Below are 21,668 nucleotides of genomic sequence, written 5' to 3' on the forward strand. Positions count from 1 at the left end.
CCTCTGAGGGCTCTTACCTCCTTCAGCGTGTCCACCATGGTCTGCAGGTTCATGCTCTTGGCAAGCTCCTCCTCCCATCTGTAAGAGCCAAGAAGGACAGGTGGTCAGAGGGGGCCTCCCATGCCAGTCCGGCCCTCAGACACAGTGCCGGCGGCCACCCTGGCCCTGCCCCTGGGCCGGGCAAGGCAGGCACAGCAGTGAACCCATCCCTGCCTGCCCTCTAGGAGCTCCCAGTCTAGAGGTGGTGAAGGTCGGGCAGGGACAGGCAGGTTGACACATGGCCACAACACCAGGAGGGGCTGAGAAGTGTCATGCTCAAGGCATGAGCACGGCACCACGGGGAGATGAAGGTGGGGGAGACCACCACTACCCCCTCTAGCAAACTGTGAAGCGCTGTGCAAATGCTGCTGTTCCTGCTCTTGCTGCAAGACGCAATATCGAGCTGGCCCTCGGGAGCCAGGCTGCAGCCAGCACCACACTCAGGCTGTTCTTTGCATTCGCAAGAAATACACTTTTACTGTGCTAACTGTTGCACTCTTCCAGTCTATGGTCCTGCAGCCCACACTAACCAACGGGCAGCTCCTACATACCTATTAGCATCCCTGACTTACAGATGAGGACCCAGAGGCTCAGAGAGGTTAAATGTCCTGCCCAAAGACACACAGCTAGTTAATGAGTAGGGCTGGACTTCAAACCCAAGCCTGCCTTATTACATGAAAACAAAAATAAATAAATACCACCCTCACTTATTTAGCACTTATTTCATGCCAGACCCCATTCCAGGGGCTTTACATGTGTTATTACCCAGTGTGTGCATATACAGTTGAAGCTAGACAGGAAATGACAGGGAGGAGGAGGCACGCCAGAGCTAGCTGTACCCCGCAGTCACTGGAGGCTGGATGAGACGATCATCAATCCAATCACCGTAACAATACCAGCTCGCCTTAACTGAGGGCTTACTTTGCACCAAGAACCCATCTACATGACATAATTCAATCCTCACAACAACCCTCCAGCACAGGTGCCTCCGTCAGCCCCACGTTTCGGGTGAAGGAAGCAAAGCACAGAGCCAGGTGCCCAAGGTCAGGGTGAGGACAGGCGGAGGCAGGACTCCAATCCGGGCTGGAGGCTCCAGACTGAGTGCCTGTAGCCCTGCCAGGCTCCTCGTGGGCCCAAGACCCACAGGAGCCCTACCCTGGCTCTGCACTCTGACCCCCCGTCTTCCCCAGAGGATGCCCGGGGCAGGTTCCTTTCCTCTCTCCATCCTGGGACAGAGGAGCTTTCGGCTCTCCTCACCCTGCTGCCACCTCCCTACATGGCCTCAGAGCAGGCAGGTCCAGAGGCCTTTTAGGATGCTGTCGGGCCAGCTAAAAATAGGCCAGAGGGGAAAAATGGATAAAGAGTGGGTTACGTCACCAGCTTTTGGAAATGAGAAAACAGATACTGTTTGCACACACAGAGGAAAATTCCTCCTCTCTCCCACACGAGACGAGACAGGCCTGGCCAGGGCTCCCGGACGACACACACACACACACACACACACACACACACACACACACACACACACACACACTCTCTCGCCTCTCCCTTGTTCCCTTGGGTCTTTACCAGCCCCCAACATTGGCAGCAAGCCTAGATCTGGCGCGGGCCACGGGATCCAGAACCTAGAGGGCAGTGGGGCTGGGTGGGGGCTTCTGCCAGGGCTGAAGGACACAGAGGAAGCTAAGGAGGGTCCAACACAGGTGGCACATCTTACTGGACACTCTCATCGTACAAATGGGGAAACCGAGGCCCACAGTGTGCCAGGAATTTGCAAGGTCACCCAGTATGTCAAGGGCCAGGCCAAGAGTTCATTCCTGGGCCCGATGTGGGGGACAGAAATCCCAGGTAGGGGGGCGCTCACAGGCCGCCCTCACCCCTACCCAGCAGCATGGGGCATCCAGGGCTTCCCTCAAGAGAGGCTGAGGCCCAGAGCACAGGTCCACGCTGAATCATCTCTCCTGGCCATGCTGCTCTGAGTGGGGGCAGAGAACTTGATTCCAAGGCCACTGAGCGAGTGGCTGCAGGGGAGGGCTGGCCTCACTGCCGCTTTTACAGCAGGAGGCAGCGAGGGATGAGGATGTGGGCGCCCAGGGGCATCTCGGCCCCACCCCCGACACACCCCCTTCCTGGAGCTGAGACCAAGCCCCCTCTCTCTTTTCCTTTGGGCAACCTTCTCATGAGGATAGTGGGGCAGGGGTCAACAGACCCATTGTACAGATGGGGAAAACGAGGCCCAGAGAAGGAGAACGACTTGCCCCAAGTCAACTCAGAGCAAGAACCCAAGCCGCATCCTTGGATCTCCGGACACATCCACAGCAGTGGGAGCAGCTGTTGATTGGCGAGCACATGTGGGTGCCACGCACACCCTGGGCTCGGTGCCTTGTACACACATCCCATCAGTTTTCATGTGGACCGTTAACCCTCGTGGGTACAGAATTTTTCCCCAAACACCTTTTGCAGATGAAAGAGCTGAGGTTCAGAGAGGTGAGGTAACTTGTCTAAGGTCACACAGCAAGTAAGCGGGGCTGGGACTGCAGCCGAGCCGCTGCTCAAACTGCAACAAGCATGGGAATCACCCGGGGATCTTGCTCAGATACAGACCCGGATGCAGCAGGTCTGGGGTGGGGCGGGCACGCTGTACTTCTAAGATGGCTCTTTGAGTGGCCCCGCACCTCACTAGTGTTTCTAAGCTGCATCTCAGCAGATGAGTTTGCACGAACGATCTCATGGGCCTTTTGTTTCCAAAGCCAGGCTGGGCGGGCAGCCGGCACTGCTGGTCCCGGACGGCAGAGCGCAGACCCCAGCATGTAGATAGCAGCTGGCCTGGCAGGCCGAACCCGCTGCCCGTGCTGACATGCTTCCCAACGGCGGCAGAGAAGCCTGGCTCTGCCGGCCCCAGTGGTGACGGTGCAGAAAGCTTTGCCCTTCACTGCACTGGCTGGCGGGGGTGAGAGGACGGCGGCAGGCGGAGCGCTTCTTGAGGTGCCCGGACACCCCGCATTCAGTGCGCCTCAGCCCAGGAGGAGGGAGCGCTGGTCTGCCAAGCTGTGAGCTCTGACCTTTCAACACCTGGTTCCCAGGCACAGTCCCCTCCCTAGCCCTGGGCCAGCCCACAGGGGCACGGTTTCGGCGGCACAGCTGTGTCAGGCTAGGCACCGGCATAAGCAAAGAGGGGCAGCGGGAAGGCCAGGGCGGAGTCAGTGGCCCCTAAGAAGGGGACATACCTACAAAGGGGCTGGTGCATGTCACATCCTTTACCCTTCACTGTCCCAAGTCTCTTGCCCAACCCACCGCACAGCGAAGGAAGTCGCACAGAAAATCCCTTCCCTGTTTTACGGGGAAAACGAAGGCCCGCGGCACAGGCACAGCGCGAGCCAGGGCCAAGGTGGCCTGAATCAGTGAGAGTCGTCCCTGCCACCCTGCGCCAACAGCTCATAAAACTTCCAAATTCTCCTTGCTTAAAGGGTCAGATAAGAGAAAGGAGAGGGGGCACTTATTCGTCACCCTCTGGGTTGTGTTTACCATGTCAGGCATTCATATGCACAGAAAATACAACATGTCACTTAACCCGCGGCTAAGGGTTGTCCCCACTTGGCAGGTAGGAAACAGAGGCTTGGAGGACACTCAATTTCCCTGTCGCTCCCTTCTTCGCAGGCTTCTGAAATCCTACGCGTTCTCCCAGGCGAATCTCAAATGTCACCCCTCCCCGAGCCCCCGCAGCCACTTCCACTGTTTTCCCTCCTGGAGCTCCAGGCTCCTGCTTGAGGCAGCTAAGCCTCTGGACCACGTCCTCCCGGGCGGCTTGGCAGTGGTATCTCACCATGCATGGCTCCCACCCCAAGAGCCAGCCACCATGCCAGGGACAGCGATGGCCCGCCCTCCATCTTCCCCGCCTCCAAAGGCTGCTCAGCCCCCGGGCCCTCATCCGCTGGGCCCCAGATCCTCTCCCTCTCCGCTCCTCCCGCCTGCAGACTCCCTACAACGAGGCTTATACATATGCCAGCTCCTCAGGGCACTCTCAGTCCACGATGCTCAGAGCAGCCTTTGGAGCAGGCAGGAGAGAGGACAGCGAGGCGGAGGACAGCAAGGATCCCAACAGAGCATCTAACACGGTCTGAATGCTTTCGATGTGCCGGCCACCGTTCTGAGGGGCTTCACACGTATAACCTCATTTCAGTAGGCTGCACAGTCACCTTTAGGGACATCCATGGCACTGATGAAGAAGCTCAAGTCCAAAACCATTAGCCAGGATCACACAGCCAGGAAGGTGGGGCTGTTTCTACTCTCCAGGAGAAGACCGTCACTCGGAGAATCTCCCCAAGTGAAGGCTAGAGGGCACCAGGATTCACCTCGCTCAAACCTCTGGGTGCACAGATGAGGACACCGAGGCCCAGAGTTACACAGGAGCAGGTGGCAGAGTGCCCTCCGTTCCGCCGGCCTGAGCCAGAGCTCCCGAGGGTGGTGCAGGAGGGCAGCGAGGCCAAGCCCCAGCTCTGCTTCCTCCAGCACCTGCCCCCCGGCTTCTCAACGAGACCCACCATGGCCCACCATGCCCCAGGCACACTCAAGAAAAACCATTCTGCTCCCACACTCTTCGAATGTACAACTGGGGTCCCTGGGAAGAAGGGGCCAACAACGGCCTCCCCAGAAACCGCGGGGCGTGATCCACACAGGCGATCAGGGGCGGGTGCTGGACAAGGGCAGGGGCAGCACGGGAGGGCCTCTGGGCCAATGCGAGGACAAGCAGGGGCTCCAACCATGGGGACCACGAATCAGGGACTTGGATGTGTGTGCCAGTGCCACGGGGAAGCCCTCCAGCAGCCATCTCAGGAGGTCCCAGGCGCCCCGTGCCCAGGCCTTTGGGGCATCGAGGAAGCATGGGTGAGATGCCTACTCTAGGGTGGGACAGAGGCCCAGAGGAGGGGCACCATCAACAGAGTCATGGGGGGGTCTAAAGCTGGGGGCCGAGCCCTCCCACCAGCCCAGGGAACTGCTGGTGATTACTGTTTCTGTGCTCACTGCCATACCCTGTACCTACAGCCTACCTGCCCTAGGTAAGGAGTCACGTAGTTGCTGTATGGATTTGCTGAATGAATGAATGAAAGAAAGAAAGAAAGAATGAATCTAAATTGCAACCACTCCTCAGCCTTCCTGCTCACCCCTTCCCCATCCAGGGCCCCTCCTGCCTGGAGGATCATCCTCCGCCTGCACTCCCGCCCCCAGCCTGGGGGCTCCCAGGAGCAGAGTTCCCAGCATCAGCTACCCAGGCTCACCTCCGTCTACTCGTTCACTTGGCTGGCTCCAGAGCCTCCCCAGGGGGAGCCCAGGCTAGGCCAGGGGGAGAGAGAGCCAGGGCAGGAAGCAGGCAGGGAAAGAAAGCTTTCCTCTCCCACTTCCCACAGCCCTCCAGCCGGAGAGGGGATGCAGGGAGGTCGGACAATGAGGGCAGGGAGAGGAAATGACTCTCCAAACGACACTGCTGCTGAGCTCTGGGGCCTAGGCAACCATCTTAGCAGAAGGCGCGCACGTGTGAGGCCGGTGGCCAGGAGGGGGAGGGGCAGCCCCCACCGCAGCCAGATGTGGTCTCCAGGCATTCCTGAGGAGCCACCGCTGGATCACGTGGTGGACGAGAAGTCTCAGCCTGCCCCTGCGGGGAGGGGATGGGCAGCTTCAAAGCCCCCACCCCCACCCCCAGCCAACACTTGGCCTGTGTCCTGCCTCCCCAATCAGCTTACGATGACACACAGCCCCACAGGAAAGGGGCTGACAAAGCCTGCTTACTGAGGGGAGGGAAGCCAAGCTGAAGTCACTGGCAGAGGGACTGACTCACAGATTTTTCACTTCCTCTGCGATCAGAGAAAGAGGCTCGGGGCTCTGGCTCCGGAGGAAAGTGGGGGCAGCCCCAGCAAAATGATCAAGGCCCCAGGGGCAGCCTTAGGGCTTCTGGGGAGAAAGTCCCAGAGACTCTGGGGCAGCAAGACACTGGGGTCATCTGCTGCCCCTCCTAACCACTTCCCAGCTGCGTGAACTTGGGCAAGTCAGGTACCCTCTCTGAGCCTCAGTTTCCTCATCTGTGAGATGGAAAGCACACGGCCGCTAGTGAGCGCGGTGGTGAGAACCCCATGAGGTGGGCAGTGTGGGCGGAAACACCCAGCCCGGCCCTGGCACCCAGCAGACAAAACGCTCGGCGGCTCGCCTTGCGCAGTAGAGTGGCATGCTAGTGTCAGCAGCCAGACCTCAGAGAGCTGGGAGGCCACCACAGGAATGGCCACACCTTTCCAGGGAAGGCAGGGGCGCCACACCCAGGCCAGCTCACTCAGGTGATGGGACACAAGCTCAGGTAAGGCTGGGCCGGAGCCATCAGTGGAAAACTTCATTCTGGGCCAAGTGTGGGCCTGGCCCCCTGGCGGAGGGCAGATGGGTGGAGAGCGACTTCCACTGGGCCACAGGGAGCTCACCCCATTGCAGCCGGCCAGGTATAGGCCACCAAGGGACGGCCAGGGGGCGTGCTGGGGTCATTGTGCTGCCTGCTCCCGGGGCTCTGCGCTGCCCCCAGTTCTCTGTGAGCCCACCCACAGACACCCAGAAGCACCTCTCCCCTTCCCCACCCCTCGCTGCCAGCTGGGGCCAAGCCCGTGCCCTGACTGGCAGGTTCTTCTCTAGACTAATCTGTAACGGGGGCCAGGGTCTGGGGGAGGCACAGACGCAGACTAGGGGGCCCTTCCTTCAATGCAGTTTTGCAGAAGCCAATGGGTTAACAGATCAGAGTAGACACTTGGCCGTGGGGCCAGATCTGCTTTGGAAGACCCAGGCCCCCACCCCCTTACCTTCTGCAGAACACCCCTAGAGAGCTGAAAAATCACAACTGAGTCAACTTCCTCATTCCACACCACCTCCCTTGCCTAATGTCACACACAACTCATGTTTGTGGCAGAAAGAGAATCCAGATGAGCAAAAAGGGCAGTGGGAGTGGGTGGGGCCGGGAATACAGGAGAGCCCGCCCCTCTGAGGCCTGAACACTGAGACCCGTAGCGTCTCCATCGCCTGACCCCGTTCTCTCATCTGGTTCTATTGTATCTTTTCTCTCCAGTAAAAGGAGGGCTGGCTCCCCGGGCTGTGGGCAGGGAGGCTACCCATGCCCCCCCGGGAAACTGCCGGCACCGCCTCGCCCACCCTCACCCTCCTCCTCTCTGCTGCTCCCATGGGCACTGGGCCCCTGATCCCTGGGACGGGACGCCTGGCAGGCGTGCCCATGAGAGGCCCGGCTGCCCAGCTGTACTCTGCTGCTCAGAAGGAAACACAAATTAAATGCCAACTGATTGTCTCCGTGGAGGAGGTATTAATTTAATGTGAACACTTAACCGGGGCAGCCGATTCCATTACAGGCGGCAGTAATGGCCGGGCAGGCCGGAGCACGGGCGGCGAGCGGGCGATGGGCTGGGTTTGAGCAGCCACCCTGTCAAGTGTGCCCCTCCGCCCAGCATGCTGCCGCCACATGGACACATACACGGACACGCCCTCCACCCGAAACAGCAGCCCCCTCCAAGGATCCCAGCAGGCGAGGCCTGTGCCAGGCTCCTGGAGCATGAGCAGGGGTCTAATGTCCACAGGGAAGTACCCTTTTGGGGAGACGACTTTGGGCTAGGAGGTAGGAGATAGCGGTTCGAGTCCTGGCTCTGCCACTAATTCACTGCATGACTCCAGCAAGTCCTTTCCCGCCTGGGCCTTAGTCTTCCATTCTCTCTCTCTCTCTCTCATCCCTACGAGTCCCTCTGAACATGAGTCATTGCTCCTATTACCCAGAGTCCGTATCAGCCCTGGTTCCCAGCGTCACTTCGACTATGCTGTCATTTATTGAAAATTCCTTGGGAGATCCAGCAGCTCTGTAGATGCCTGTAATCCGGAGCTGTATGCTGGGTAGCACCCTCCTTCCAGTCCTCTATCCAGAAACCACACCCCAAGTAGGCACTGCCCCCCACAAACTGGGCCACGCTGAGAAGGAGAGTGACTCAACAAGCACCTCATGGCGATGAGGAGCCAGCCTCCCAAACTGCAGGCCACCGTGAGGGTTCTGGGGCACCGTTCCCAACTTCTTTCAGGCTTGCTATGCCCCTGCCACCTCCTCCAGGGAGCCCTTCACGACTTCCCCAGGTGAATCAGGATCGCGCATCCCGGCGTTTCCAGTCCTGGCACATGCCCTCCTCGTGGCATCCAGGGCGCTGTAAATTTTTACTCATCTGCCTCCCTCGTCAGACTCTGCTGTCCAGGAGTAGGAGAAGACTCGCATTTACTCTGAAATGTTTATGTCACTTTCCTCCCACCACAGCTCTGAGCCAGGTGTTATTTTTCCCACCTAACAGATGAGAAAACTAAGGCTCTGGTAAAATGACTTGTTCCAGGTCCAGCCCAGGTCCAGCCCAGGTCCACCGGACTCCCAGGCCTGAGCAGCTTCCCAGTGGTAAGAGTGTCTCATCAGCTCCATAAAGCCCACCCCCTCCCCTGCCCCCAGCACACTGCTCAGGAAACGCCGCCACATGACGAGGCTGGGGCCAGATGCGTGGACATGTGCTCATGGGCCACAGTCACTGAGCTAGAAAAGAGCTGCTTAACCAGGCGATTTGCTTTGGCTGTTCACTCGCTTCTCAGGGCCTTAACATTCCATCTCCACTGGCCACGACCGACTGCCCGCAGCCCTGCCACCATCCCAACCCTACAACTGGCTGGGGCCATGTGATGGCTAAAAAGGCACTGGGTTTGGAGTCGGACCGAACTGGGTTCAAACCCCATCATTACCAGTCACATGCTGCTGGACAAATGATCTCCTGCCCGAGCCTCCCCATGTGGTCATTGTGAAATGGAGATCATAAAGGCCCCCTCCTTGGGGCTGCCCAGCCTGTTAAAGAGATGACAGACGCAGGCTCTGAAAAAATGCCTGCCCTGTCCTCCCTGTCGCTAACCAGATCTGAGGCCTGAGATCGCACCCTGGTCTCTCTGGGTCTCAGTTTCTTCGTCTATAAAATGGTCTCAGTTTCTCTCAGCTCTGCAGCTCTATGGGATTCGTGGTGGGGGAAGGCTGCGGTTGGTCGCCCGGCGCCCAGGCACTGGCTGCCGAGGTCCCTCACTTTCCCTACCAGAGGGGGATGCCGGGAGGGGCAGGGGTGTGCCTCCAGCAAAGCCCTCAGCCTCCTGTGCTTCCGGCTCATCTCTCAGGTGGGGGCTGATGGAAGCACCCACCTTGCAGGGCTGGCGTATTAAATGAGTCAGGGCGCGTTGGCACTTAGCTCAGAGTCTAGTTCCTAATAAACGCTACACAGGGTGGGGCACAAGTGGGTTTACAGTTTTGAGTACGCGAAACAGAGAGTTTATTCTTGTATTATTATTTATTAATTATTGTATCGTTTTCCATATGAACAATTGTGAACCTACTTTTCCCCCACCCTGTATCAGCCTCAAACGTGGTCTTTGTGTCCTTCCCACTGTGGAGAGTGGGCGGCTCAGCTTGGGAGGGCCGCTCTGCTGAGTGGACTGGCCTGGGTCCCCAGCACCAGGCAGGACACCTGGGTGCTAAACCACGCCCCCTACTATCAGTGCCTGGTAACACGGGAAGCCATCCAACAAAGCCACGTGGGAGGACTCTCATCTCCCACAGGTCCCATCCCGCGCCCTGTCCAGGTGCTGGCACAGACCCAGCACTGTGAACGCCACAGGGAATGTGCGCCGTAGCCCAACTCTGGCTGGCTGTTGGCTGAGATTCCATCTCCCTTCCCTCATAACAGATACATTTTCCAAGTGCCCACTCAGGAGCCGAGGGCTAGGGCCCAGGAGTGGATGGAGAGTGCTCCCCTCTCCCCTCTCGCTGAAAGAGAGGAGGCGAGTTCCAGAGCCCCCTGGCCTCCGGTCCTCAGTCCCTCCAACCCCACAGGCAGGAAGGCCTGGGCCGGGCAAGCCTCGTGCCTTGGGAGTGAGGGTGGGCGGGGGTGCTCATCCTGGGCTCTGGGGGCTGGAGGCATCTTTGCTCTGCTCATGAGTGAGGGCGCCCCATCCGAGCTGCCCCAACCTTTGGTGCCGGGGGGCAGGAGGGAGGACAGCAGGGCTCCACTGCCACACTGAAAATTTTTACCCAGGCAGGGGGACAGGGAGATTCATCACTCTGTCCCCTCCTGTATCTTTTTTTTTTTTTAATTGTAGTGAAATACCCATAACAAAATTTATCCTTCCTATTTTTTAAGAGTACAGTTCAGTGGCATTAAGGCCATTCATGTCTTTATGCGACCACCACCACCATCCGCCTCCAGAGCGCTTCATCTTGCGAAACGGAAACTCTGTCCCCATTAAGCACTAACTGCCCATTCGCCCTCCCCCGGCTCCTGGCAACCAGCATCCTCCTTTCTGTCTCCATAAATCTGACTGGTAGGTGCATGATATAAGGGGAAGCCTACACTGTTTGGCCTTTTGTGTCTGGCCTATGGCACCTCGAGTGTCCTCAAGGTTCACCCACATTGTAGCATATGTCAGAATTTCCTCTCCTTCTGCATCGTTTTAAATTTTGAATGACGTATGTCACCTAATCAAGAAATCAAAAACATTTACATTTTAAAAAGACAAAAATAGCTGCTCATTTCCCCCTGTTTTAAATTTCATGAGAACGTCACAGTGATTACCTAAGAAATAAAAAAAATCAGGTAAACCAAACAAAAAATAATAATAAAAATGAAAACCCATCCAATCCCCCATCCCGAGACAATCAATGTTAATGGCTGCACATCCTTCTTCTGAGATTTTTTTTCTTATGAGATGTCTTAAAAATGAAAATGGGATCAGCCCATCCGTCTCCAGGTATCCTTTTCCCACTGAACAACATCGGCAAGACTCCTTCAGAGCAGGTGACACCGCAGGTGGCCCCATGGCACCACTGATCTAATGGGTCCTGCACTGCCATTCCCAAATCCCAGCAATCAAAATGCTGTGCAGAAATTCTTGGCACGTGTATCTGCCTATCTGTCCACGTGTCTACGTGGAGCAGGTTGCTGGGTCAAGGGCGCGGACTGAGAAAAGGCTTCTGTGCCCCCCAGGGAGTTGCGTATGGCAGGGTGCACTCTCGAGGGGCTCAGCAGCGGCTGGAGCCTGAACAGGGAAAGACGGGGTCCCTGGGTCCTCACCTCAGCTCCTGCAACAACACTGATTTGTGCCTCAGTTTCCCTATTAGTCACAGGCCCGCGTAGAGGAAGACCCCATTGCAAGTGCTTCCCTTCCACACCCTCACTGGGGTGGCGCTCTGCCTTCCCCAAGGAGCAGGAGCTGGGAGGAGGCCGGCCTCTTTTCTGAAAGGGTGGGGGTCCCGACCTGGCCTTTGCTGAGCCCTGGAGCAAGTGGCCACATGCTAGAGTGGGGCAACACAGAACAGCATCCCTCGCAGCACCTGCGGCCCTGGGTGTGCCAGGCTGCCTCACGCCTCCAGGGCCTCTGCATACTGTGCCTGGGAGGCTCTGTCCCACACGCCCCCTTTGTTAACTTCTCTCTCTCCTTATGCCTACTTCAGAACCCAGCTTATATGTCCCCTCCTCCAGGAAGCCCTCCCTGACCCCTTGGTCAAGGTCAGGTGCCCCTCTTCTGTACTCCAAAGGCCCCAGCCACTTGCTACTGACATTATCTGTTCATCTGTTGAGTCGCCCTACTTAACTCAGCTCTTTGCAAGATCAGACCCGTCTCTGGCTCCCAGCTACAACTCCAGAGCCCAGCACAGAGCCTGGGACACCGCCATCAAATAAATATTTGCTGGATAATGGGTCCATTGAGTGTAACCTCCAGGGCCTTCCTTAGCAGATCCAATCTGGAGTCAATACAGCGCTGATTGATTCAACTGTGCAACCTTGGACCGGATCTCCCTTGCCTGCCTCCGTTCCCCCAGTCAGCCTCCACAGTCTCTGCCAGCTCTGCTACTCTCTTTCCATGATCTTGTTCTCTCACCTCCATGCTGAGGCCTACCTCACACGGGACAGACAACAAGAAGGCTGATGCTCACAGCACTCAATCCCAGGGACTTCCCCTTGCTGTCCACTCCTGGCCAAGCCCCCAGACACCCTCCACCCAACCAACTGTATTCCCAGCGTCAGCAGGCTCTCAGCCTCCGGGGCTCCAGCTCTTGCTGAGGTCCAGAAGCCAGCAAGCATGCTGAGCATCCAGGCCAAGAACCAGGAGGCCCAGAGGGTCTGTGCCCAGGAGGCTGGGGGGCCCCACCCCTGATATGTTTACAGTTTGAGGAAAAACAGCAACTCCCAAGGCTATTTTGGAAACCTAATTTGCAGCTTGGGTTTCTCCCTTGTTTATTCCAAGTGACTGTGCCCACAGGTAAATGCAAGGCACTGTGGGTCTGCAGCTCACTGTGATCTCTCCAACAAATCAGATCGCTCGCTGGTTCACCCAGCAACCCTGGGCCAACTGCCTTGGGTTCCAAGTTTCCCTTATCATCTGCAGCCCAGAAGCTGAGCTCAGCAGCAAGAGCTTGCACACCCCATCTTGGGTTTAAACCAAGGCTCTGCAGCCTTGAGCAAGTCACCTCTCCAGGCCTCAGTCTCCTCGTCTGTGAAATGGAGGAAAATGCCCCCCAGCCGAATTAAATGAGGAGAGGCAAGCACAAACAGGCTCCATGTGTGGAGGAAGAAAGAAAAATCACAGAATGTGGACACGGGGTCCCAGGATGTAAGAAAGGGACCCTCAGAAGTCCAGACCACATGTCAGTGAGAAATCTGAAGCTCAGAGAGGTAAAGTGGCATGCCCAAGCTCACACAGCCCGGCGGCAGCAGAGCGAGGACAGGAACCCCAAGCCCATGCGCTTCCTGCCTTGCCCCTGAGAAGGAGGGCATTCCTGAGTAGTCACCAGGGAGGAGGGAGGGAAGAGAGACGAGGACCCAGGAAAACAATTAATTACACGCGGGGCTTGTGCAACTGAGGACGGGTCAGGGCAGGCACGGCTGGGTGTACAGCACCCTAATTGTCATAAATGGCCCGGAGGCTGGCAGGCACAGCGGGACAAACTGCCATCGCCTGCACCAAGACGGGGATTAGTGACTAAACACAGCTCAAGGGGACAGACTCATGACTTACTACCAGCCTCCTGCCGTCATGCGGGCCCTGATGCTCGACTTGATGTGAACCAGCGAGGAGGGCACTGGGGCGCCCCCGACTCACACACACACAGGGATGCACACAGAGTGGCCCTCCTGTCCGACTCCAGGGCCGGGGTACCCCTCTCAGAGTAGAGACGAGTCCGTTCCCTGCGGGGGGGCTGGGGCGGAGACGTGAAAGGGAGCAGACGCCCAGAGAACTTTCTGGGACTGTAAAGCCCTCACCGAGCCCTTTATTGGGACCTCTCTTTATCCTCGCCCGCACTCTGCCAGTGGGGAAGCTGAGGCCCACAGAGGCCAGGCGACTTGTCCAGGGTGACATAATCACTACTACCATCCTGAAGTGTTGGCATTGGTAGGCACTCTTGGCTCATTTAATCCTCGCAACCGCCTCAGGAGGCGGGTATCATTAGGATGCCCATTTTACAGACGAGGAAACAGGCCCAGGGAAGTGAAGCCACTTGTGCAAGGTCACAGAGCTTGAAAGTAGTAGAGCCAGGACTGGAATCCAGGCAGTCCGGCTCCAGGGCCCAAGCTCAGAACCACCAGACTCGCCTGCCCCTGCTCACGCTGTGGGATGGCGGATGCTGGGTTAGAACCCAGGTCTCTCTTATCCCAGAGCCAGGGCTCCTTTCCCTCTGCCACGTGGCCTCATAATGGGAGGGAGAAGGTCAGGGGGCGTGGACCCCAGTTGCATGACCTGCAAACTGCAAGAGTAAAGTGCAGAGGCCCCTGACTGGGGCTCCTGAAGTGAAGTCCCCCCCGCAGGCCCGGTCCAGCCCTGAGGCTCGCAGACGGCCAGGGAGTCCTTCGGACTAGAGATCCCTCCCTCCAGAGCACGCCGCCCAAGCCGCCCAAGCATCCGGGTCCTGCCAGGGGCCCCACCCAGGGGGAGGCGAGCGTTGCCAACGCCCACCCTGTCAAGGGGCCAGAACAACTTTTCCTCTCAAACCTTCCTGGGGCCACCCTTTCCCCAAGAGATATGGTCCTCCAGCCACATGCTCCCTGGACCAGACTTAGCAAGAAGCCAAAAAGGCGATGGTCTGAGACAGGGAGAGACGGAGCGGCCTTGGGGAAAGGGTGAGGCCATCTGCACCCATACGCTGCCCATTACCCACGCGGCCATCACTTAAACACTGTGACATCAGACAGACAGGCTCAGATACTGCCCAGCTGGTGGCCTCGTAAAGGTGACTTTACCTCTGTGAGCCTCCATTTCCTCATCTATGCAATGGGGGTAACGACAATACCTATCTCACTGGGTTGTGAGGACTGTACAAAATTGTGAACACCAAGTATCAACATTATTTTGATCATCTTAGCAAGGAGTCCCCACTTCCAGCTGTTGGGGAGAGGGAGGTGATAGTCTGGGGTCCGGGGTCCAGGGTCCAGGGGCCTGGGCTGGGCTGAGAGGTGACATTCCTCCACTCGGAGGCTTCCTCCTCGGGATTCCCTCTTCCCCACACTGGGACTGGGGTGCTGTCTGGTACCCAGAGTCTCCAAGAGCCCAGCACATAGTAGGCCCTCAGAGGGTGTTTACCGGACGAATGAGCCTGCGAGCAGGAGCCATGGGGCAGAGCAGTGAGCAGAGTCAGGTGCGAGTCCCACTCCTCCAGCACTGGCCCTGGGCCCGCCCCTGCACTTCTGAGGCCCCCCTGCACAAGGAAGCTCTCGCCACCCCTGGGAACTCAGGCTCTCCCTGCTCCTGCCCCCGGGAGACCACAGGCCAGCCACCCCCAGGGCGGCCTGCTTGGGACAGACAGCCAGTCCACGCCCACCCCAATGGGCCCCCTCCTGGTGACTTTGCCTTGGAACAGATGGAACACCTTGTGGCATCTGTCAAGCCAGATGGCCTGCTTGGCCTGAGGGCCAGGACACCGGCTGGGAGTCCAGCCCCAGCAGGCAGAGCTGCTTAACCCCTTCCTACCCCTGCCGCAGGGGCAGTGTCCCCTTGGCAACTTAACCATTGTCACACACTAAGGACTCCTGTCTTCCACCCATGAGAGTGAGGGGCCTCCCCAGGGCCAGAGGGAGGCTGGGAGGCTATGGGCTGAGGGGGAACGAGGAGACACGGGAGTGGAGGAGGCCGCTGCCCGGCTCTGAGGACAGGCCTGGACCGCCAGGAATCTGCCAGCCCATAGGGCAAGCGGGGGAGGACGCTGATACTGGGCAGGGAGCCCTGTGGGGCCAGGTGGAACCAGCTGCTTTGCTCCCAGGACACCCATCTGGGGCAGGGACTGCCAGGTCAGAAGGCCACCAGCCCCCTTGATGGGGCTGGGAAGCCCACTCCTGGGCCAAGCCCTAGAAACAGTGCTGCCCTGTGAAGGCGGACCCCAACTCCACCAGGCCGGCCGAATGGCTGGAGACACGTTGCTTGACCTCTCTGGGCCTCAGTTTCTCCATCAGCAAAGGTGGGGCCACGGTGATCCCTCGGCTCTATCTAGGGCCACTTCCGGCTCAGAGGGCTCCATGACTCCAGGAGATGGAATGTGCCTTCCTCCTAGAAACCCGTGGGATCCTAAAGGGGCTGGCCAGATCCTTTCTATACAGAGCATGCCCCGACCAGTGTTCATGAGTCAGGAGGGATTCGCGGGGGGAGAGAGTATACCTTGTGATGGGGGGTGGGGGGCAGGGGTGGTGCCTTGAGATCAAGGGAAGGGCCGGCACCAGGCAGCTGAAATATGCCCATGCCCCTACTCGGCGGAAGGCTAAATGGGGGGAAAGGCCGCACAGGGATTAGGGCCAGCATCCAGGAAGCATTTCCCAAAGCAAAAGGCGACAAGGACACTGGAAGGCACATCTAGGGGAAGGCTCTGGAATGTGCTTCCACGGCAGTAAGGTCTTTATAGGATCTGCGGCGGTCCTAGCTTCAAGGAGAGATATGAAGAGATGACCTCTGGAGACCCCCTGGGGACAGCAAGCCGGTGTCCACAGGGAGCAGGAAAGCAGGGCCTCAGAGTCTCTGCACTCGGGAGCCCGGCCAACCTGTCATTCCAAACGGACAAGTATGTCATCTCAGGGCAGAACACAGCCGAGCTTGGCTCCCGCCTGGGCCCGGCATCCTGGTCCAGCCAGCATCTCCTGAGGTCTCCCAGGACAGAGGCTGCAGAGAACTCCAGAAAAGCCAAGAACACATCGAAACAGCCAAGTAGGGAGGGGCTGGGCGAGAGGGCCGTCTGCCAGGAGGGGAGAGCCATCTGTCAGCCCCACGGAGGGGCGAGATCAGGGGGCTGGGGTCCACACACTGGCTGTGAGGCCTAGCTCTGCCACCAACGCGCTATGCAAACTTTGGGCAAGTCACTGCCCTTCTCTGAAGAAACTGTGTGTTGGAGGAGAAGCTAAACAACCTCTAAGGACCCTTCCAGCTCTGATTTAACAGGCAAGCTCCCTACAGACAGGAGTTTGCCTTTCCGGTTCACGCAGCATCATCCCCAGGGCGCAAGCACAGGACCTGAGCACAGGGGTCCCGAAAATGATGGTGGATGGACGGATGGACAGATGGATGATAAAGTGGGGTAATTCCTGAAAAAGAAAAGCAAAAGGTCCTAGGCGTCCCCTGGAATGACTCCATACACCAGCCCAGAAGGCCTCCCAGGATCCCTTTCTCGTGGCTACAGACCCTTCAGTGTCCAATCTCCTTCTAACTTGTACATATGTGCACATACACCTACAGGTGCATGGTTACATACGCAACCCACACTCCAAGCATAGTAACCCAACTCTGAATCCTAAGGGATAAAAGCTAGAGCTATGGATCCCCGAAGCCTTGAGATTTATCTGCGCTGGCCTCTCCCCAGGGCACCCTGAGATTTATCTGCGCTGGCCTCTCCTCAGGGCACCCTGGCTTCCTGAAACACACTCCCAAATCTGGGTTTGAAAGAAGACTCAACAGTAGCAGAACCCAGTAGGAATCTTCTAAGCCATTAGGTCATTTCCGCTGCCGAGACTGTGTCCTCATCTGTACAGTGGGCATGACCACAGCCAGCCTTCAGGAGTGTCGTGATATCCAGAGAACACGTCCATGAAGTTTGACCTGCTTTGGGCACATGAGACACTCTTGGGAAAAGGCAAGGTGAGTGTTACGGGCTTACGAGATCTGGCGTTTTTCTTGGAGTGGCTGAGGGGAAGCCAAGCCTTCTAGCGCTTCTGTGCTTGGGCCCTGCCACCCTTCCAGCTCATTCCCACCTTGGGGGGTGATGTGCCCGGACTTCAACTGGGCAGAATCCACAAAGCAGCCTTTGTCTCCCAGATGAAACCCTCAACCAGCTGACCTGACGTCAACCCTGGAAAAACAACAATGCCAAGGCAGCCTTCCACATCATCTCTCTTCCAAGATCTGGGAGTGAGCACTTCACCCACAAGGCCTCCCAGAGGCAGTCTGTGGGCTGCATGAGAACGGAAGCCACCTTCCTGTCACCTTACGGAGGCCCAGAAGGAGAACGGCTGCCCTCTGACTGCTGAGGGGCGACGCAGGACCTGAACTTCCAACTCCTGTCTCTCAGCCCAAGGGCGGGGGCCAGGAACCTGTGGCCCATGTCTCAGCTTAGGAGACTGAGCCCATCGGTGTGACAGGAAGTTCTCTGGAAGAGTCCGCCAGACCCCGGTTCGAGTCCCAGCTCTACCCTTGCCTCAGGGGGAGACCTCAGGCCAGGGATGTGACCTCCTGAGGCTGCTTCCACATCTGCACGAGGAGACTAGGAGTCAGGGACAGGGACAGACTCCCCCCCCCCATTCCAGTCTGCACTCCAACAGACCACTGGAAGCTACTGGCTCTAGGGGACACGCTATTATAGGCACAGCCTTGAAGACTCGGTCTTGTCCTCCCGGTGACCTTGAGCTGAAGCCTGCCGGGGAGCAGAGGGGATATGACCTCCTCCTTGCTGGCCAGGCAGCCGGCTCCACTGGAGAAAGGAAGTCCCTTGAACACAAAAGGCCAGCCCTGCAGCTGGAAGAGGGGGGAGTAGGCGGTTCTCACAGCATCGGCCTGGGGGTGGAGAGGGCCAGGCTTGGCAGGTGGGACAGAAAGAAACAGCTACGTGACCTGCACCCCGCTCAGCAATGGGTGCGCACTCTTTCACCGAACCCTCATGACAACCTTGTGAGCTAAGACTGTCGTCCCCATCTGACAGACGAGAGAACTGAGGCTTAGGATTGTAACACGAATCCAGACATTCTCACCCCAGAGTCGGCGCTCCGTCCACATGAAGATCCAGGTAATGGGCCAATGGTGTGCACCGAGGAAGAAAGAACAAAGCCATTTCCTTCTAATTCTCTGTGGTTTATCATGCCTTAAGGCCGGGGTCCCCAACGCCCAGGCTGGTACGGATCCCGGGCTGCTGCCGGTTAGGAACCCTGCTTCAAGCAAAGTTCCCCTGAGCTCTGCCCCCTGTTGTCCCGCCTCCCCCCACAGTAGGAGAGAGATCATGAAGCTCACCTGAGCCCTGAGCGCTGCCTCCTGCTCCCTGTACCCACCTACCCCCAACACCAGTCCCTGGTGCCAAAAAAGTTGAGGACCGCTGCCTTAAGGCATAGAAAAGAACAACCCATGAGTCGAGGCTCCCTGAACTTGGCATCAGGTTAATGCCGGCTCTGCCAGTAGCTGGCTGAGCCCAGGCCTCAGTTTCCCCAACTTGGATAAGTCCTGATGTTTTAAATGTTAGAATTTTCTTTGAAGGCAAGTGTGAAAACGAGCTATATAACATTAAAATTTTCCATACGAAACTGTGTAGAGGTTCGGGAGTGCCACTGTCAGGCCGCAGCCCCAGACTGGGGACTCAGGAAACACGGTGTTTGTGGGGGGCTGGAGGGTCACCCACCTCCGACACTCGAGACAAAGTCCGCAGACCTTCCAAGCCAGGGCTCACCCCTGGGAAAGGGGTGGGGGGGCCCTCACTGGACCAGGCTCCCCAACCCCTCACGGGGTTTGCCCTCCGGTTTTTTGTAGGAGGACATGGAGGCACAGAGCCGACACAGCCAAGCACGTGGCTGGCGGATGGGGGTAGTAGGCTAGTCAGTCAGCACCCCAAGACCCCAAAGCAGAGCCGAGGCCAGGGACCTCACGGGTCTCTCCTGAAAGCCGAGAGGGCCCATCTACAGCACTGAGGACCTGGATGTGGGGCAGAGAGGCCCCTAGGGTTTGGTCCCTGTGGACTCCATTTGACAGGCTATGAGTTACTCCTTTGCAGAGGTTTCTTCACTCCAGTCTGGCCTCTGGGAGTTTTTAAAAGCCTTCTTAAAGGCCTAGCAGCCCCTGAAGGATCCCTTAGCTCAAGGGTTTCAAAGAAACCCTGTTCCGGGGGCCTGGGCTCCAGCCCCTACTTGGCTCTGTGACCTCAAGATCGCTGCTCTCCTTCTCTGGGCCTCACCTGTAAAATGGTCATGGGTGTATGAGTGGGGGTGGGGAAGACAATATAAATACTAAAGGATAAGCACTCAGGTCTTTTTAAAAAGACAAAAGGCACATCTAATCATCCGGGATGACAGGGTAATGGCCTGGCCTGGAAGAGGGGGGATGGGTTAAATGACCTCAAAGAACGCCTCAAACCCTCCCGGGGGTAAGAGGAAGTCACAGGTGTGAGGGAGAAGGGACAGGCAGCGTGGTCAGCCTAGCCTCCCCCCACCCCACCACTGCCCAACCTCTGTCTAACCCTGGGCTCAGACCTTGGTGGGGGCTGGGGGACTGAGGCCTGCCTCCCACACCCCCGTGACCAGCGTTGACCTCCAAGACCCGGCAGCTATCCTCTCACCAGACAGCCTCCCCTGTCCTTGATGCACAAAGGGTCTGGGGTGGCCAGAGGCAGAGTCCTGACCTCAGGACCACAGGACACAGACGGAGGCACCCCGACACATGCTCACAAAGCCCCAGCAGCAGACAAAGAGCCCCCACGTGAGGCCCAGTACCAGGCAGACAGGAGGGGGTAAGGCCCCCGTCACAGCCCTCCCCTGCCTCGGATGAAGGACAGGGCAAGAGTGAGAACGCCAGCCACATGGAGCAGAGCCCACAACGAGAAAGAGGGAGAGAGGATGCGAGAGAGCCAACAGAACAAAGAGGCCCAAGAAGGCCACCAGGAGGGTGGGCGGACACGGAGGGGAAGAAGAAGAGCGAGCAAGCCAGGTCGGCCAGGTCGGCCACGTCCCAGCTCGGCATGGCTTGGGGAACGAGCTCTGGACTGGGCACCAGTGTGACTCTCTCACCTCCAGACCTTGGCACAAGCTGTTCTCTCTACCCGGAGCACCCTCCCCCCTGCTCCTGAGCTCTTACTGGACCTTCAAAACACAACTCAGGTGAGGTCTCCTCCAGGAAGTCTTCCATAACTGGCCCCAATCAGGTCCCGGTGCCTTCCAGGGTCCCTGGGTTTCAGGCACCGCACTGTCCCACCAGGCTCCCACCCGGAGCTCGAAGGCTCTCTGCTCCTGTGGTCTGACTTTGCAACAAGCTTTCCCCAAAGCTGCTCCAGTCCCAGTCTCCCCACTGCACCCCCTATGGCCTTCTGCCCATTAGCACAGCAGGCCGGGGGCAAAAAGGAGGCCCCGGGGAGATGTACTGACCCTGCCCAGAGAGAAGCTCGTCTGCCGGGGAATTTCACAAGGTCCACTTACACCAGGCTCTTCCCTTCCCCCTCGACGGCAAACAGGAGGCAGCAAGCCAAGAACAGTCTTAAATAACCCAAGCAATAAAAATGGCCAGTTAAGAGGGCGGAAGACAGTGTCTCCGCCGCAGGGGCGTCTCTTCATCGAACAGCAAATGAGCAGAGGGGCTGTGTGCACCTGCACACACGAGGTCAGAGCACGCAGGCCAGAGCGCTGAGCAAGCATCTCAGATACAGCAGGGAGACGGGCCCCGCCTGGCGCAGCCACGTGGAGGGGCTCCTTCCCAGGCCAGGGCCCTGGTGCCATTCAACCCCTGCCTCTGCTTCTCTCCCCAGAACACCCAGCCTCATTTCATAACTGCCACGGCAGCGGCCAGTGTCTGAGCCCCATCATCCCATTCGCTTTCTCATGCCATCCGTGCAATGTGCCGGGCCCCGTTGGGCAGATAAGGAAACATGGCTCAGAGAAGCAAATGACGTATTCAAGGTCACAGAGCTGAGAAGCAGCAGAAACATGCTTTGGCCTCCTCTCTTCCCAGCTTCCGAGTTCCACACAAGTGCTCTGCTCCACGCTCTCTAGTTTTGTAAGTTTCTGTCCAACAATCCATCACAGCTTGTCTCCGGATCCAGGGGAGGCGTGAATATAAATGCAAGGGCCCTGGCTGGTGTGGCTCAGTGGATTGAGTGCCAGCCTGTAAACCAAAGGGTCTCCAGTTCGATTCCCAGTCAGGGCACATGCCTGGGTTGCAGGCCAGGCCCCCAGTAGGGGGCATATGAGAGTCAACCACTCAATGATGTTTCTCTCCCTCTCTCTCCTTCCCTTCCCCTCTCTCTAAAAACAAATAAAATCTTTTAAAATTTTTAAAAATATATATATAAGTGCAAAGGGAAGATGTGACATCTCAGGGAGCTT

The 21,668-nt window shown here is 57.9% G+C and overlaps 1 protein-coding gene across 1 annotated transcript in view; it reads right to left on the reverse strand.

The window, feature by feature from the left end:
* Nucleotides 1–21,668, reverse strand: part of IFFO2 (intermediate filament family orphan 2) — a 45,969-nt gene that overhangs the window by 14,044 nt on the left and 10,257 nt on the right. The window contains exon 2 of the mRNA XM_054571643.1: nt 18–78. Coding sequence (XP_054427618.1) covers nt 18–78 — 61 coding nt within the window. The remainder of the gene's footprint in view (nt 1–17; nt 79–21,668) is intronic.

This window comes from Pteronotus mesoamericanus, unplaced genomic scaffold (genome assembly GCF_021234165.1).
Source record: "Pteronotus mesoamericanus isolate MK-2021 breed Mesoamerican mustached bat unplaced genomic scaffold, CSHL_Meso_final contig_221, whole genome shotgun sequence".
NCBI classification, from domain to species: Eukaryota; Metazoa; Chordata; class Mammalia; order Chiroptera; family Mormoopidae; genus Pteronotus; species Pteronotus mesoamericanus.